The 19,007-nt window shown below is 45.3% G+C and overlaps 1 protein-coding gene across 5 annotated transcripts in view; it reads left to right on the forward strand.

Moving 5' to 3' along the window:
• MYCBPAP (MYCBP associated protein) overlaps positions 1-19,007 on the forward strand; it is a 173,315-nt gene that overhangs the window by 74,624 nt on the left and 79,684 nt on the right. For 3 of the 5 annotated variants that reach the window (XM_073588047.1, XM_073588049.1, XM_073588048.1), the window contains exon 15: positions 326-447. In XM_073588047.1, coding sequence (XP_073444148.1) covers positions 326-447 — 122 coding nt within the window. Of the gene's footprint in view, positions 1-325; positions 448-847; positions 977-19,007 lie in introns of all 5 variants that reach the window. The other 2 variants (XM_073588050.1, XM_073588052.1) reach the window with 2 other exon arrangements.

Consider the following 19,007-nt stretch of genomic DNA (forward strand, 5'->3'; position numbering starts at 1 on the left):
CAAAACAAGACTATGGCACCTAATATCATGGTCTTCTGTATTGCATCTAATTTTTATTGCTATATTTTCATTATTATCCTAGGAAACTGTATTTGATCATGTACATTTTAAAATGTTGATGTATAAATACCGATTTCACATGGACGTAAAATGATGAAAATCTTCTGAGTGAAATCCGTTTGTTTGAACCTGGCCTGAGACAAAAAGGCTGTAGTCTGCTGAACCTAGAGCTGGACTGCTTTATACTGGCTGTAGTATATGCCGTCAACTCCATGTATGAAAGGAGGCAAATATCTATTGCAGCCTGTTTCCATCCTTATTTCAGGCCGCTATCACTATTCCTGATGATGAAGTAAGAGAAACGTTCTTACTACAGCTGAACAGAATTGTCAGTGAACTCAGCGAACCAGTCCAGGACGCTCCTCTAGACCTGTTACATCAGGCTTGGTAAGTAGTTTATGTCTGTGAATTCCTTGGGCTTCCTGAGAATGTATTTTACTTCAGGGAAGAGAAATATGGAAATTAGAAAAAAATGCTCATCAGTAAAATATAATCTTCCTGCCAGCTGCCAACTTTCCCTAATTCCACCTCTAATTAAAAAAAATGTGCATGTCATGTACTTTTAGGCTGATAAGTCTTTGAAGGAAGGTATGCACTATTTAATGAAAAGCAATTTTATCTGTTTCTCCGTTGCCCTCGCCAGGTGTACACACTGCCTAGAAAATAAAAATATGGAAAAGGAAAACACCTTAAGGCTTCCATTTAGAGATCAATTTAATAAAAGACGTGCACATTAGTGTGAAAACTCAAGTTTTCAATCTAAAATACAAATTACATCGTTTATCAGTTTCTTTCTGTTAGGCTCACTGGTGATGTGGATCCATCAAGCCAAAGGTCCGGGTGGGCACATGGGTGTCAGTGCAGCAGCTAGGTGAGGAATACGGAACACGGAGAGCCAAGGGACACGAGACCACAGGTAGGTAGGCAGGTTGTAAGAAATTGCAGGCAGGCAGAGGACATCAGGAAATCGCAGGCGGAGAACGTGAGGAAACCACAGGCAGGCGGAGGATGTGAGGAAACCGGAGGCAGGCGGAGGATGTGAGGAAACCCTCAGGCAGGGGGAGGACGTGAGGAAACCCGTAGGCAGGTGGAGAACATGAGAAAAAAACAAGCAAGGTGAGGACATTAGGATACCGCAGGCAGACGTAGAACATAAGGAAACTACAGGTAGGCGGCACAGGTGTGTAGCAAGCCAAGGTACAGCAGCACAGAAGTCATAATGACGTACCAAGACACAAAGGTGAGTCTCAGTGAGCATTTTATAGACCTGGGCTGTTGCTCATATGGGAGCACACCGGACCATCTACAAAGCCCCGAAATAGAGCATCACAGAGTTTAGCAAACCAGGGTGAGAGGGCAAAGCACACATCCATAACAGGTGTGTAACACTAACACTTTCACAGTTTACACACTATTCTAATTATAGTACCAGGCAAAGTAGGATTAGACTTGTATTACTGCAATACTTTACGCTCTCCTTGCAGAGAGAGGGTAATGCCGCATTCTCACATTCATGTATCATTGTCCAAGTATGGACCGTGATGCACGGACTGTCCGTTGGTCTCCAGAACTGATCTTGAAAGACTTCTAGGCACATGAGGCTGTCAAGTTTGGGTCAAGAGATCCGCAAACAGTACTTGCATCATGGCTGGATTTGGTCTGTGACATACGGATTTGTGGATACGGCATAATTTGACTATTTCTTGCAAAGAAGAAGTTGTCAGCCTTCTCTGTCTGTAGCGTTCTTTGATCACAGCAGAATTGGCAAAGATTAAATCAAACAGTCTCTATGAGATCAGTCTTGCAAGTATGCTAAAAGCAAACAGGCTTGTGGAAATAGTGACTGGCAATAGGGCCATAGTTTGTCACATAACGTGCAATAACAGTGCCATGCCATAGGATTACAAGAGAGGAGAGGGCAGCAGCACAAAGCTGAATTTCTCTATCGCTTCATTGGGGGACACTGCAACCATGGGTGTGTGCTGCTGTCACTAGGATGTTGACACTATGCCGTGAAAAAAATGTTAACTCTGCCTTCACAGTATACACCCCTCCGACCGGCTGTAGGACAATCAATTTTGCTTAGTGTCAGCAGGAGGTGGATAGGGGTCTCTCCACAGACCCATGCCTACCTCAATGTGCGTCGTTCCCTTTTAGGTAACCGTTGGAGGGATACAGAGTGGATCTGTCACTACTGTACTCCCGCATAGGAGCTATGAGTACGGTGTGTACTGCCAACCCGTATCCTCATAGGCAGAACTTTAACCTCTAACAAAGAAGCGTGTTTAGGTGATCGGAACCCGGTCCTAACCTCTGTCTCCCACCACCCGCCCACCAGAGCCCGAGGGTTAGGGGAGACTTTCAGGTAAAAGGCTCCCTTTTACAGGGTTAGCAGAATGCAAAGGGGCAGCATTTTTTTATGTTAACCTTTCCCTTTTTAATTTAGCACTACAGGAAGAAGAAAGAAGAAAAAGGTAGAGGAGCTCCTGACAGGATTAAGGGTATGTGCACAAGTTGCAGATTCTGCTGCAGAATTTTCCGCGTGGATTTTGCTAAATCCGCAGGTAAAATTACCTGCGTTTTACCTGTGGATTTAGTGCAGATTTCCTGGGAATTTTCTGCAGTTTTTGTGCGGATTTCTGCTGCATTTTTACACCTGTTGATTCCTATAATGGAAGAGGTGTAAAAACGCTGCGGAATCCGCACAAAGAATTGACATGCTGCGAATTCAAAACCGCTGAGTTTAACCGCTGACTTTTCCGCAGCATGTGCACAGCGTTTTTTATTTTACATTGAATAGAATGGTACTGTACACTTCAGGAGAATCTGCTGTGGATCACCTGCTGCGGATCCGCAGAGCCAAATCCGCTGCGGACCTGCAGCAGAATCCGCAACGTGTGCACATACACTTACCTACCGAGTTTGGGCATGTCCTTTTTTTCCCTAAAGCCCCTGCAGCAGGTGCTTGATAGATCTAGCCCGGCTCCACGCAGAGCCCAGCGGCACGCCCCCTTCCAGCCGCAGTCCTTGGAGTCCTGCGTCCCGGCACAGTCCCTCTCCCTTTTTCCCCCATGTAGGTCTGCGGTGGGTTTTCCAATGCGCTGGCGGTGGGGGCGCGAAAAAATCCAGCCCCCCCGTCTTCACGCCGGGCCCAGCGCGCACTCCACCTGCAGCAGGTCCTGGCGTCTCTCGGGCAAAGCACTTCTGGGGTAAGCTCCGCCCCCTAGTGGCTTCTTCCGGGACTGGCACCATCTTGGGACTCCAAGGGTCCCGGAGCATAGTTCCGCCCACCGGCTTCCGACGGACATATGAAGGATTATGGACAGCAGCAGCTGCTGTCCACGCCACTATATTTCCCCCTCTCTCTTCGGGTCAGCTGTGTTTTCCCTGGAGCGGGATCCAGCTGGCCTTCCTGACGGTGGTTTCGGGGACACAGGATACCGGTACTGTGAGTCGCTGCGCTGTCACTTTCCCTACACCTCTCTCACTCCCTTAACTGCCTGCGTCAGTTAGTGGAGCAATCAGTATGCTCAAGGGAGAGCAGTCTCGTTCCTCCTCCTCTTCATTTGCTACCATTGTTAAATACTTTGTTTGTACCTCATGTAATGGCAGGCTTCCTTCAGGTCAGTCCTTCCCTCTGTGCCTAGACTGCAGTAAACCTACTGTATCACCTACGCAGGAAAGCGGGAACAGTCCCCCTTCCTTTCCTGCCAGAACCCCTGTATTATCTCAAGAGGCTGATGATGCTGCCTTGCTGCCGCCCAGGGATCATCCTTTGCCTCAGGGGTCAGTAAGATTCCTTGCCCAGGTTGGGCTTCCTCCTTGTCTAAATCCGCGGCCGACCTTACCAAGGTGTCACAGACCTTGGTAACGGTACTCGACAAATTGCTACTTCAGACTCCAGTGACTTCCGGCACGCCAAAGGAGTCCTTGTTGGGGACTTCTAGAGGCCATAAGAGGCTCAGACAGGAGCACCAGTGCAGGTCCCTTTCTTGCTCCATCTGACCACAAGAGTTTGGCAGTCCACCTCATCCCGATCCTCCTCCCCGGAATTAGGCGAAGCATTATCAGAGACACCCTCGGAGGAGGGTTCAGAGTACGGGCCAGAGCATTCTCAGGACATCAAGGATATGGTCCAGGGCCTCACTGACATGATCAATGAGACCTTTAACATTCAGGACTCTGCATCGAAACCCGCTGAGCAGGCGTTTTCGTTTAAGCGGCACAAGTCCCCCTCCAAAGTCTTCACTTCCAAAAGAGATTTTGAGGAAGTCCTGGCCAGGGAGAGGGAGAATCCGACCAGGTGCTTTCAGAGAGGAAGTCGCTTGGAGACCCTGTATCCCTTCTGTTATGAGTTCATTTTTCCCTTCACCATTGAGGTCTGATGAACTCCCTCCTCTGGTGAAGGAAGGTAGTGAGACTGATTACCAAACACCTGGGCAGCTAGATGATAACTGGGTGGCTGGAATTGAGGACTGGATATAAGGCTGCTGACGCCCTTCTTCCTGGCTGGTGATTTTCCTGCTGGATTCTTGGAGACCAGTCTGATTCCTGCGTCTCAAAGCTAAGTTTTTCTGCTCTGCTTTGTACTCTTCAGTTTTGTTTTTGTTTGCCTTGTTTTTTGGGAGTTCTGCCATCCCCGGCCGGGGGTGAGCTGAATTCCATTTTTGTCTCTGATCTGTTGATCTTTTGCTCTGTCTTCAGAATATACCTGAGTGCTGATATAGTCTTTTGAAGCCTAGCGACTTCAGGGCCTGTTTTTCCTATCAGTCGGTTGGCTCATTTTGATAGGGTTTTTGCGGATGGCAGACAGCAGCTTTCCTATCCTGTCCTATGTAGTTAGCTTGGGCCCCATCATTTGCTCAACCTATCTTTCTATCTGTGTTAGTGTTTTCATCTTGCTTCACCGTCATTATATGTTGGGGGCTGCCTATTGCTTTGGGGTCAGCTCTGGGGCAGTTTAGTTTTTCCCCTTTCTGTCTTTAGGCTATGTAGCTCTCCGGCTGTGATCGAGGGGTCTAGGGCACCGTAGGAACCCCCCACGGCTACTGCTAGTTGTTGTGAATAGGTTCTGGGGTCTGCAATCCGATAGCTGCCAACCTCTCTGGTTTTTCTGGACTTAGCTGGTATTTTGTTTTTTTCTCCTTCGGTGACTCATCATAACACCCTTCCCTCCGGAACTCACCGCCAACTGGACGGCCTCTCCTTCTGTGTATCCGCCAGTGTCAAGACTAGCTACTAAACCATTCTTTCCGCTTGCCGGTGGGGCACCTCTCAGATCCTAATGACAGGATGGTAGAATCCTTAGCAAAATCTGCCTTTGAGGCAGCAGCCCCTATATTATGTCCAGCCTTTGCCTCAGCTTGGGTGTCTAAATCAGTTACGAGATGGGCCAAACAGCTTAGACAGGGCATTTTGGCCGGGGCACCACCACCAGAACATGCAGATCTCGCTGATCAGATCTCACAGGCAGGGAGGTATATGGTATCAGCGGCCTTGGACGCCGCGTCTTGCGCAGCTCAAGCATCCAGTAACGTGATAGCTGTCTGGCGGACGGTCTGGCTAAAAGCCTGGCAAGCTGATTTAGCTTCAGAAAAATCACTTACTGGCCTACCTTTTCAGGGTTCCCGTCTCTTTGGGCCAATGTTGGACCAAATCATTAAAGACACGACCGGGGGCACAAGCTCCTTTCTCCCTCAGTCCAAGTCTAGTCGATACCCCCTGAAGAGAGATGCCCAACCTTTTTGTTCCATTTGTTGTATTCACAGAGATTGCAGGCACCTAACGATAAAAAGAAAGTTTCCTTTCGAGTTACTCCTGCATGGCGTTCACGTAGCTCCCACAGCAAATCTGCCAGGCCTGGGCCAGGCAGATCCTTTTCAGCCTGACGCCCAAAAGGATCTTAGGTCTTTTCCCAAGCTAGGGGGCCGTCTTCTCTTCTTCAGAGGCATTTGGCTGAGTTCGGAAGAAGACGCTTGGGTAAAAGAGGTGGTATCCACAGGTTACAAAATAGACTTCAACCCGTTCCCACGAGACCGTTTTTTTCTTATCCCGGCCTCCAAGAGATGCTTCTCTTGCTCGGGGTTTTTTTTTGCAGCCATCAACTTTCTCCTCAGCTCAGGAGTAATCATTCCCGTCCCTGAGCAGGAACGTTTCACAGGTTTTTACTCAAACCTGTTCGTGATACCAAAGAAGGATGGTTCAGTTCGGCCGATACTAGACCTCAAAATGCTAAACAAGTTGGTTCACCTACGTCGTTTCAGGATGGAGTCGATTTGCTCAGTGATTGCTTCTATTGAGGAACAGGAATTCCTGTGCCAAGTAGACATTCGGGGCACCTACCTGCACGTTCCTATTTTTCTGGGATACCAGAAATTCCTGCGCTTCGCTATCCAGCGTGATCATTTCCAGTTTGTTGCCCTAACATTTAGTATGACAACAGCCCCCATGGTATTTACGAAAATTATGGCAGCACTGGTAGCCATCTTAAGGATCAAGGGCATAGTGCTTGTCCCGTATCTTGACGATATTCATTCAGGTTCAGGAAAATATATCCGTGGTCCTCGACACTGTCCTGGTTTGGGTGGCTTATCAACAGGGAAAAATCCTGCCTTACGCCAATCAAGCACCTAAAGTTCTTAGGCATGCTATTTGACACCAGTCGGTCAAGGGTCTTTCTCCCTGAAGGGAAAAGGACAACCCTCCAGCAGGGAATTCTCTCTCTGTTAGATTCTCGGCTCCTGTCCTTCCGTGTTGCCATGAGGGTCCTGGGGAGGTTGGTAGGAGCCTCAGAAGCGATCCCCTTTGCCCTGCTTCGCTCCAGGATACTTCAGAGAGACATCCTCCTTCAGTGGGACAGGTCCATCCCTTCCCCGGATTCCCCCCTTTTCCCTTCTAACCAAGCCAAACAGTCCCTCAAATGGTGGCTAACCTCCTCTCTTGTCCATCTGGGTTGGTCTTTCCTTCCCGTCCATAGGCAGGTGATAACTACGGATGCCAGCCTCCTAGGCTGGGGTGCGGTATTCCGTCAGCGGACGGTTCAGGGACGTTGGTTGACTTGAGAATCCTCGCTGTCGCAGTGTTCTCGAGTTAAGGGCCATCCTTCAGTCCCTACTTCATTGGGAAGGACTGCCCAAAGGCCAGCCGGTCCGGATTCAGATGGACAATGTCACTGTAGTGGCATATATCAACCACCGGGGGGGACCCGGAGCTTCCGGGCAATGGCCTAGGTATCCAAGATTTTCAGCTGAGCGGAAGCATCGATTCCAGCAATATCGGCAGTTCACATCCCCGACGTAGACAACAGGGCCACCGACTTTCTCAGCCGGGAAGGGCTTGCGACAGGGGAATGGTCTCTACATCAGGAGGCATTTCATCAGATCTGCCTTCTGGCGTCTTGGCAGAACAGAAAGGTCCAACGGTTTGTCTCCAGGTCCCAAGATCCTCTCGCAGTAGGGGTCGACGCTCTGGCCACTCCATGCTCACAGTTCAAACTCCCTTACCTGTCCCCCCCCTCTCCTTCCCAGGTTATTGAAAAAGATCAAGGCGGAAGAGATACCGGTCATACTGATCACTCTGTATTAGCCCAGGAGGGCATGCAGAAGTAATCAATCTCCTCGCAGACGCCCCCTGGAAACTCACAGACAGACCAGATCTTTTGGTCCAGTGACCGTTCTACCACCCGAATTATCGGTTGCTCAATTTGACGACATGGCTGTTGAAACCATGATACTGAGAGCGGCCAGATTTTCGGACCGGGTGATTAGCACAATGATCCAGGCTAGGAAGCCATCCTCTTCCAGGGTCTATCACCGAACCTGGAAGGCTTACTTTAGTTGGTGTGAATCTAATCACGTCACACCTATGTCATGTTCCTTACCATCCATCCTAGCTTTCCTTCAGGCAGGGTTAGATGCTGAAACACAAACAAAAAGCACAGAATGACAAGTGTGCAAAAATACCTTGCAATAAGACATATAACAGTAGTCAGCAAGTGCTGATAAAAGGTAATAACAAACACAGGGTATTTAGTCTATACGTTTTTTTGCAAAAAAATGTATACCAAGCTGCCTCACCAACGTCAAGGTAACCCGTATTGAAGCAGTCCCTATCTAATGTATTTAATACCTGAACATATGAACTGTGTCTAAATGAGCAGGATTAAGACAGGCGCTTTCTGGTATGGGCACGTGATGCAAGACAGCTCCTTATGTGCATGTCACACAAGAGAGGGGTGGGGTCTCTCAAATCATGCATAAGCATGAAAAAAACTGGATTAAAAACACACATGTGACATGCACAATGTGAACAAGTCTGTTGGACCATGTTCACTCCACCCTGACTGAAACACAAACAAAAAGCACAGAATGACAAGTGTGCAAAAATACCTTGCAATAAGACATATAACAGTAGTCAGCAAGTGCTGATAAAAGGTAATAACAAACACAGGGTATTTAGTCTATACGTTTTTTTGCAAAAAAATGTATACCAAGCTGCCTCACCAACGTCAAGGTAACCCGTATTGAAGCAGTCCCTATCTAATGTATTTAATACCTGAACATATGAACTGTGTCTAAATGAGCAGGATTAAGACAGGCGCTTTCTGGTATGGGCACGTGATGCAAGACAGCTCCTTATGTGCATGTCACACAAGAGAGGGGTGGGGTCTCTCAAATCATGCATAAGCATGAAAAAAACTGGATTAAAAACACACATGTGACATGCACAATGTGAACAAGTCTGTTGGACCATGTTCACTCCACCCTGACTGAAACACAAACAAAAAGCACAGAATGACAAGTGTGCAAAAATACCTTGCAATAAGACATATAACAGTAGTCAGCAAGTGCTGATAAAAGGTAATAACAAACACAGGGTATTTAGTCTATACGTTTTTTTGCAAAAAAATGTATACCAAGCTGCCTCACCAACGTCAAGGTAACCCGTATTGAAGCAGTCCCTATCTAATGTATTTAATACCTGAACATATGAACTGTGTCTAAATGAGCAGGATTAAGACAGGCGCTTTCTGGTATGGGCACGTGATGCAAGACAGCTCCTTATGTGCATGTCACACAAGAGAGGGGTGGGGTCTCTCAAATCATGCATAAGCATGAAAAAAACTGGATTAAAAACACACATGTGACATGCACAATGTGAACAAGTCTGTTGGACCATGTTCACTCCACCCTGACTGAAACACAAACAAAAAGCACAGAATGACAAGTGTGCAAAAATACCTTGCAATAAGACATATAACAGTAGTCAGCAAGTGCTGATAAAAGGTAATAACAAACACAGGGTATTTAGTCTATACGTTTTTTTGCAAAAAAATGTATACCAAGCTGCCTCACCAACGTCAAGGTAACCCGTATTGAAGCAGTCCCTATCTAATGTATTTAATACCTGAACATATGAACTGTGTCTAAATGAGCAGGATTAAGACAGGCGCTTTCTGGTATGGGCACGTGATGCAAGACAGCTCCTTATGTGCATGTCACACAAGAGAGGGGTGGGGTCTCTCAAATCATGCATAAGCATGAAAAAAACTGGATTAAAAACACACATGTGACATGCACAATGTGAACAAGTCTGTTGGACCATGTTCACTCCACCCTGACTGAAACACAAACAAAAAGCACAGAATGACAAGTGTGCAAAAATACCTTGCAATAAGACATATAACAGTAGTCAGCAAGTGCTGATAAAAGGTAATAACAAACACAGGGTATTTAGTCTATACGTTTTTTTGCAAAAAAATGTATACCAAGCTGCCTCACCAACGTCAAGGTAACCCGTATTGAAGCAGTCCCTATCTAATGTATTTAATACCTGAACATATGAACTGTGTCTAAATGAGCAGGATTAAGACAGGCGCTTTCTGGTATGGGCACGTGATGCAAGACAGCTCCTTATGTGCATGTCACACAAGAGAGGGGTGGGGTCTCTCAAATCATGCATAAGCATGAAAAAAACTGGATTAAAAACACACATGTGACATGCACAATGTGAACAAGTCTGTTGGACCATGTTCACTCCACCCTGACTGAAACACAAACAAAAAGCACAGAATGACAAGTGTGCAAAAATACCTTGCAATAAGACATATAACAGTAGTCAGCAAGTGCTGATAAAAGGTAATAACAAACACAGGGTATTTAGTCTATACGTTTTTTTGCAAAAAAATGTATACCAAGCTGCCTCACCAACGTCAAGGTAACCCGTATTGAAGCAGTCCCTATCTAATGTATTTAATACCTGAACATATGAACTGTGTCTAAATGAGCAGGATTAAGACAGGCGCTTTCTGGTATGGGCACGTGATGCAAGACAGCTCCTTATGTGCATGTCACACAAGAGAGGGGTGGGGTCTCTCAAATCATGCATAAGCATGAAAAAAACTGGATTAAAAACACACATGTGACATGCACAATGTGAACAAGTCTGTTGGACCATGTTCACTCCACCCTGACTGAAACACAAACAAAAAGCACAGAATGACAAGTGTGCAAAAATACCTTGCAATAAGACATGTAACAGTAGTCAGCAAGTGCTGATAAAAGGTAATAACAAACACAGGGTATTTAGTCTATACGTTTTTTTGCAAAAAAATGTATACCAAGCTGCCTCACCAACGTCAAGGTAACCCGTATTGAAGCAGTCCCTATCTAATGTATTTAATACCTGAACATATGAACTGTGTCTAAATGAGCAGGATTAAGACAGGCGCTTTCTGGTATGGGCACGTGATGCAAGACAGCTCCTTATGTGCATGTCACACAAGAGAGGGGTGGGGTCTCTCAAATCATGCATAAGCATGAAAAAAACTGGATTAAAAACACACATGTGACATGCACAATGTGAACAAGTCTGTTGGACCATGTTCACTCCACCCTGACTGAAACACAAACAAAAAGCACTGTGCTTTTTGTTTGTGTTTCAGTCAGGGTGGAGTGAACATGGTCCAACAGACTTGTTCACATTGTGCATGTCACATGTGTGTTTTTAAGGGTTAGATGCTGGTCTTGCCCTCAGTTCCCTAAAGGGCCAGGTATCTGCACTCTCTATTCTTTATTAGAAGAATTTAACCTCCCATCCGCAGGTTAAAACCTTTCTTCATGGGGTAGCACCTGCAGCCCCTCCATACAGGTCTCCAATGGCCCCCTGGGATCTCAATCTGGTCCTGGAAGCTTTGACAGATTCGCTCTTTGAACCTCTCCTGGAGGTTTCCATGTCCTTCTTGTCCTGGAAGGTGGTATTTCTTGTAGCCATGACCTCTACCAGACGTGTCTCAGAGCTGGCGGCCCTTTCATGTCGCCCTCTTTTTTTGATTCTTCATCAAGATAAGGTTGTTTTGCGGCCTCCCCCTTCCTTCCTTCCCAATGTGGTGTCCGCCTTTCACCTGAATGAGGATATAATCCTTCTTTCGTTCTGTCCCGCTCCAACTCATTCTCTGGAACGCTCTTTGAATAAGCCTGGTCAGGGCGATAATGGTCTAACTGGCTAGGACCGCCCCCTTCAGGAAGACAGACTTGCTTTTTGTCATTCCAAGTGGTGCGACAAGAGGCCTACCGGCCTCTATGGCTACAATCACCCACTGGATCAGAATGGCAATTCTGGAGGCCTACCGGGTTAAGAACATAAGAACAGAGTGCCTCCTTCTGGTGTTAAGGCTCACTCTACCCAGGCGGTGGGCGCCTCCGGGTGGTGTACCATAGGGCATCAACCATGCAACTGTGCAAGGCGGCTACCTGGTCTTCTGTTCATATCTTTTCAAGGTTTTATAAGGTCCATACCTATGCTTCAGTGGATGCCAGCCTAGGCAGAAGAATCTTGCAGGCAGCAGTAGTGAGTTCTCCGACCTGAATGAAGTGCCTGTTTTTTTTCCCTCCCCAGAGACTGCTTTATGGCATCTGTTGGTTCCTGTGTCCCCCATTGAAGCAATAGAGAAAACAGGATTTTTGGTTGCTTACTGTAAAATCTGTTTCTTGGAGCCTTCATTGGGGGACAAAGCACCCTCTCATGTTTATATTACTTGTTATGACTAGTTTTGATGAGTACTCCGACTGCTTTCTCACTAACTGATTGTCCTACAGCCGATTGGAGGGGTGTATACTGCGGAGGCGGAGTTAACATTTTTTTCACGGCATAGTGTCAACCTCCTAGTGACAGCAGCACACACACAGGGTTCCTGTGTCCCCCAATGAAGAAACAGATTCTGCGGTAAACAACCAAAAATCCTGTTTTTGAAGGGAAAGACTAAAAATGCGCTGAACATTAGCACTGTGACATTCTTATTTTTCATTGTTGTTGTGTTTTGAAGGACACACTATTAGATATTAACAAAGGTAATTATCATTGCTTTTTTCTTTTTCAAAATTGGCCATTTACTATAGTTAAATATTTTGTAATTTTGACTTACTGACTTTAACAACTAATTTCAGTAAGTATTAATGAAAAGATCTAATGGAATAAAGTGTAAGATGCTGAAGATCTAATATGGTTGTAGCATGCACCTTTATCTCACATACTATGATATTAATTAATACCACTGTGGTATTAATTAATAAGGACATGTCACTTGTTCAAAAAATGTAGTTAAATACCTGTTAAAAATCTCTAAGCTCAACTGATTCTGCCATCTTTTTCTATTTTGCCCTGCATTACTCTACTGCAGAAATATAAATATTTATTGCTTTTGGAGCTCGATATGGGAAAATTCTGCTTGCAGTGCACCTGGTCATTACTTCATAGTCTTCTCTGGAAAAGTACAATTTCATCCCTTTTGCCCAGATGCTGCCAATCGCAGCTTGGCAGCGTCTGAGACTGCTCGATCAGATGATGAGCTGTGATTGGCAGCTTTTGTGAGGGACGGGTGAAAGTGCAGGCCCCTGTGAAAATGTCAATATCTCTGCAATCAAGTAATGCCACGCAAAATGGAAAAAAGCTTTAGAATCAGGGAATCTCAGGGATTTTTACAAGGTATCTAATTCAATTTTTGTGCACATAACAAGTCCTCTTTAACTGCATTTTACCTGAAACCTGTATGTGTCCTGATGGATAATGTTCAATGCTTGCTGACCTGAGGGTTAGATAATCACATAATGATGTGTAACTCAAAATTCTACAAAATATACACCATTGAGATTTCTAGAGACTTTTTTGTACTGTACAAATAGGGAAAATGAATTACAAATTAAAGAGGTAGGGTTGTGAACAATTGTAATTTGCTAAATGATATGATGTAAGTAGGTCTCATTATTAAGCTATAAAGAGAATCTGGCAGCAGGTTCTTGCTGATGCATTTGAGAATAGCAGAAAGTAGCGGCAGAGACACTGGGTGTCTTGCTGTAGTTTTATCTGCTGCAGTTCTGCTAGTCTTCTCATTTCCAGGCTCCTGTTATTCCTTCCTATGTATTCATGAGCTCTGTCTAACTCCACCACTCCATTATTGATTGGTTGCTTTCTATATGCAAAATGTAGATAGCTGGCTGTCAGTCAGCAGGGAGGTTGTATTTAGAGCTCATCATTTAGAAGACTAGCAGAGCTGAAGCAGATGAGAGTGTTTTTCTCAAAACTACAACAAGCAGCCCAGTAAGTCGTCATACACAGCTGGATTCAGGGTATCTGTCCTTATTTTTCACTTGGGAAACCTACTGACATAATCACACATGCGGTCTTTGCTGCAGAAGTTTGACTCTCTTATACTTTTGTTTTGCTTTTTGATACATTGCTGACTTTTCCTTAAAAAAAAAAAAAAAAAGAAAAACTGTAGCAAAACTAAACGTAAATCCAAAGATAAAATATATAATATACATACGGCGTTAGTGTGCAGGGTTGATTCAGCAGCGAGTAAGATACCCCCACACCACCAGGGGTAAAAATAAACAATTTAAACAAAATGATACTCGCGCTATGAATCAATGAAGAATAAATATATATATAGTTGCCTGTAGGATCAAGACAATAAACTCATAAGCATCAAATGCTAGAAGACACTGGGTATTGATGGATCAAACTGCAAAAAAGACAGAACAAAACATAGGCTTTTAAAAAAAAATAAAAGAGAGAAGTGTCCGGGTTAGGCTCTAGTGACTAAGAACATGGTCGGTATTGCGTTCTAATAGTTCATTAAAAACACCTACCAAATAACTATGCAGGCATAAATAAAAACAGAAACAAACACACTGGGGGAACCATAAAGTGCTATAAATGTAACTTGCACCTACCCCCACTGTGACTATTACCTCTGAATAGGAGTGCAGTGGAAAACGCCAGGTGGTTCACTAATGTGAACAGACTTTTAAGCAGTAGATTCACCACTGTGAGCGGACTTTTAAGCGGTAGAAGCCAGCAGCATATACTTGCTAATCGTTTAGGAAGTCTCTCAATCAGTAGATTGTTGTGAGTTCATTTTCCCCTTCATCACTGGGGTCTGGTGAACTCCCTATTCTGGTAAAGGAAGGTAATGAGCCTGATTATCAGGCACCTGAGTCTAATGAGGATGACTGGCTGAGTGGAGTCACGGACTGGATATAAGGCTGCCGACGCCCTTCTGCCCTGCGGGTGATTTCTCTGTGGACTTCTAGGACACCAGTCTGATTCCTGCTCCCTAAAGCTAAGTTTTCTGTTTTGCCTGTTTGCTTTTTTGTTTTGTTTTTTGTTTTCCTTGCTTTTCTGTATTCTGCCATTCCCTGCTGGGGTGAGCTGAATCTCCTTTTGCCTGTAGCTCTGTCTTCAGTATATTCCTGAGTACTGACATAGCTTTTTTGAAGCCTAGTGTCTTCAGGGCCTTTTTCACTGTCAGTCTGTTGGCTCTTATTTTCATAGGGTTTTTCACGGATTGCAGACAGCAGCCTTCCTGTCCTTTTCTTTCTAGTTAGCTTGGGCCCCTCTTTGCTCAGTCTATCTTTCTGTCTGTGTTAGTTTTTCATCTTGCTTCACCGTCATTATATGTTGGGGGCTGCCTATTGCTTTGGGGTCTGCTCTGGGGCAGTTTAGATTTCCCCTTTCTTTCTTTAGGCCTGTTTAATTCTCCGGCTGTGATCGAGGGGTCTAGGGCATCGTAGGAACCCCCCACGGCTACTGCTAGTTGTGTTGATAGGTTCAGGGGTCTGCAATCCGATAGCTGCCAACTTCTCTGGTTTTCTGGACTTAGCTAGCATTTCTGTTTTTGCCTCCTACGGTGACTCAATCATAACAGAATCACCCGCCATACCGCAGATCCTAGGGTACTCAATAGCAGGAAAGAATTGTGTTTAAAAAAAAGAAAAAAAAAAAAAGGTGTGTGTATATTCTTTCCTCTATATCTCTGAGGCCGTAGGGGGAATTTTTTTTTCTCTCAATGGAGATAAAGCAATTGTCTGATCATGTGGAGCAGCTCGCTGCGGAAGTGCGGGGAATTTCCGCCTACCTTGCTCGTTCGCATGCTGTTGAACCAAAGATCCCTACACCTGATGTATTTTTTGGGGATTGATCTAAATTTTTGAGTTTCAAAAATAATTGTAAATTATTTTTTGCCTTGAAGCCTAACTCGTCAGGGAGCTCCGCGCAGCAGGTTAAAATTGTCATCTCTTTGCTGCGTGGCGATCCCCAGGATTGGGCTTTTTCTTTGAAACCAGATGATCCTATTCTGACTAATGTGAACGCATTCTTTCAAGCTTTGGGGTTGTTGTATGACGAACCTAATGCTATTGATCAGGCTGAAAAGACCCTGTTGGCATTGAACCAGGGTCGAGATTCTGCAGAGTTGTACTGTCAAAAGTTCCGAAAGTGGGCGGTCCTTACTACCTGGAATGATAATGCCTTGGCTGCTCTCTTTCGGAAGGGTTTGTCAGAAGCCGTAAAAGATACTATGATGGGATTTCCTGTTCCCTCTGGTCTGGACGATTCTATGTCATTAGCCATTCAGGTTGATCGGCGTTTACGTGAACGCAGGATTGCACGAGAGGTGTTGCCACCGGTTGAACAGACGTCCGAACCTATGCAATGTGATAGAGTTTTGTCTAAGGCGCAACGTCAGGAGTTCAGAAGGCGTAATAAGCTGTGTTTTTTCTGTGGAGATGCCTCACATATTATTTCTGTTTGTCCTAAACGAGAGAAACGCTTTGCACACACGTTTTCTGTTGGTGGTGTTCAACCCAAGTTTCTTCTGGCAATTACTCTGATCTGCTCCTTGTCCACATTTTCCGCCAAGGCTTTTGTGGATTCGGGAGCAGCGCTAAACCTAATGGACTTGGATTTTGCTAAACGTTGTGGATTTCCGATGACACCTCTGCAGACGCCTATTCCTTTGAGGGGGATTGATGCTACTCCTTTGGCTAAAAATAAACCTCAGTTTTGGACCCAGGTGGTCATGCGGGTCGCCCCAGACCATCAAGAAAATTGCAGATTTTTGGTATTGCATGGTCTGCATGATGCCGTTGTTCTGGGGTTTCCCTGGTTGCAAATTCATAATCCAGTTTTGGATTGGAAATCTGTGTCTGTGGTGAGTTGGGGTTGTCGGTGTGCCTTTAGTGAGACTCCGTTTTTTTCCACCTCTCCTCAGTCGCATGATGTTCCTGACTATTTGGCGGACTTTTATGATGTATTTAGTGAGAATGAGTCTGCGTCCTTGCCTCCTCATAGGAGTTATGACTGTGCAATTGAGCCGACCCTTGGGAAATTTACACCCCGGGCTTAGTTCTTCAATTTATCTGTATCCGAGCACGAGGCTATGCGGTCCTATATTAAGGAGGCGTCGGAGAAGGGTCATATTAGACCATCCTCTTCACCCTTAGGTGCCGGTTTTTTTTTTGTGGCCAAAAAGGATGGTTCTTTAAGGCCTTGTATTGATTATCGTGCCCTCAATAAAATTACTATTAAATATCAGTATCCGTTACCCCTGATTTCGGATCTATTCTCTAGAGTTAGAGGTGCTTGCTGGTTTACCAAGCTTGACCTCGGGGGCGTATAATCTTATCCGCATTAAGCAGGGGGATGAATGGAAGACGGCGTTTAATACTCCGGAGGGACATTTTGAGTACCTGGTGATGCCTTTTGGGCTCACTAATGCCCCTTCTGTCTTCCAGTGCTTCATGAACAATATTTTCCGAGACTTTGTCGATAAATTTTTGATTATCTATCTGGATGATATTTTGATCTTCTCCAAGGATTGGGATTCTCATGTGGAACATATTCGGACTGTGTTCGGGATCTTGAGGGAGAATTCCCTGTATGTCAAAGTATCGAAATGCCTTTTTGGAGTACAGAGGATTTCATTTTTGGGATTTATTTTGTCTCCGTCAACTATTGAAATGGACCCGGCCAAGGTACAGGCCATTTTTGATTGGGTTCAGCCCACTTCTTTGAAGGCCCTCCAGAAGTTTTTGGGTTTTGCTAATTTTTATCGGAAATTTATAGCAAAATTTTTTAGTATTGCCAAGCCATTGACTGATCTGACTAAGAAGGGTGCTGATGTGTTGAATTGGTCTCCTGAGGCTGTTGCTTCCTTTCAGGAGCTGAAGCGAAGATTTACCTCCGCCCCGGTTTTGCGGCAACCTGATGTCTCACTCCCGTTCCAGGTAGAGGTGGATGCTTCTGAGATTGGTGCAGGAGCTGTTTTGTCCCAAAAGGATCCTGAACATCTAAAATGAATCCCTGTGATTTCTTTTCCCGAAAGTTCTCTCCATCTGAACGTAACTATGATGTGGGGAATCGGGAACTTTTGGCCATGAAATGGGCATTTGAGGAGTGGAGACATTGGTTGGAGGGAGCTAAACATCAAGTTGTGGTCCTCACTGACCACAAGAATTTAATTTACCTAGAGTCGGCTAAACGCTTGAACCCTAGACAGGCTAGGTGGGCCTTGTTTTTTACACGTTTTGATTTTGTGGTCTCTTTTCTTCCTGGAACTAAGAATGTCAAGGCAGACGCCCTCTCTAGGAGTTTCTTTGCTGATTCTCCTGTGGTGACCAAGCCTGCTACCATCTTAGGCGAAGGGGTAGTTCTTTCTGCCATCTCGCCCGATTTGAGACTTGTTCTGCAAGAGTTCCAGGAGGACAAACCTGAGCGTTGTCCCAGTGGAAAGTTGTATGTTCCTGACCAGTGGAAGAAGAGAGTGATGTCTGAAGTTCATTGCTCTGCATTGGCTGGTCATCCTGGTATTTTTTGGTACTAGAGATCTGGTGAGTCGCTCTTTTTGGTGGCCCACCTTGTCTCATGATGTCAGGAATTTTGTGCAGTCCTGTGGGACTTGCTCCCGGTCTAAATCTTGTTCTCGCTCTAGTGGGTTGTTGATGCCTTTGCCGGTCCCCAGGAGGACATGGACCCATATTTCAATGGATTTCATCTCTGATATGCCGGTCTCTCAAAGAATGACTGTTATTTGGGTGATTTGTGATAGGTTCTCTAACATGGTTCATCTTGTACCACTCCCTAAGTTGCCATCTTCCTCTGAGTTGGTGCCCCTGTTTTTGCAACAGGTGGTTCGCTTACACGGGATTCCTGAGAACATTGTATCTGACAGAGGAGTTCAGTTTGTGTCTAGATTTTGGAGGACTTTCTATTCCAAGCTGGGAATTCAGTTGTCCTTCTCCTCTGCTTTTCACCCTCAGACCAATGGGCAGACAGAGAGAACAAACCAGACCTTGGAGTCGTATTTGAGATGTTTTATTTCCGCTGATCAGGATGATTGGGTTTCATTTTTGCCCTTGGCCGAATTTGCTTTAAATAATAGAGCTAGTTCTGCCACTTTGATGTCACCTTTTTTTTGTAACTTTGGGTTTCATCCTCGATTTTCTTCAGGGCAGGTGGAGCCTTCTGCCTGCCCAGGTGTTGACACTGTGGTGGAGAGAATGCACCAGATCTGGGACCAAGTGGTGGATAAGTTATCTCTCTCCCAGGAAAAGGCCCAGCGGTTTTCCAATCGACATAGGACCATTGGTCCCCAGTTTAAGATTGGTGATATG

This window comes from Dendrobates tinctorius, unplaced genomic scaffold (genome assembly GCF_039654945.1).
Source record: "Dendrobates tinctorius isolate UK_male_01 unplaced genomic scaffold, ASM3965494v1 ptg000103l, whole genome shotgun sequence".
Classification (NCBI taxonomy): Eukaryota; Metazoa; Chordata; class Amphibia; order Anura; family Dendrobatidae; genus Dendrobates; species Dendrobates tinctorius.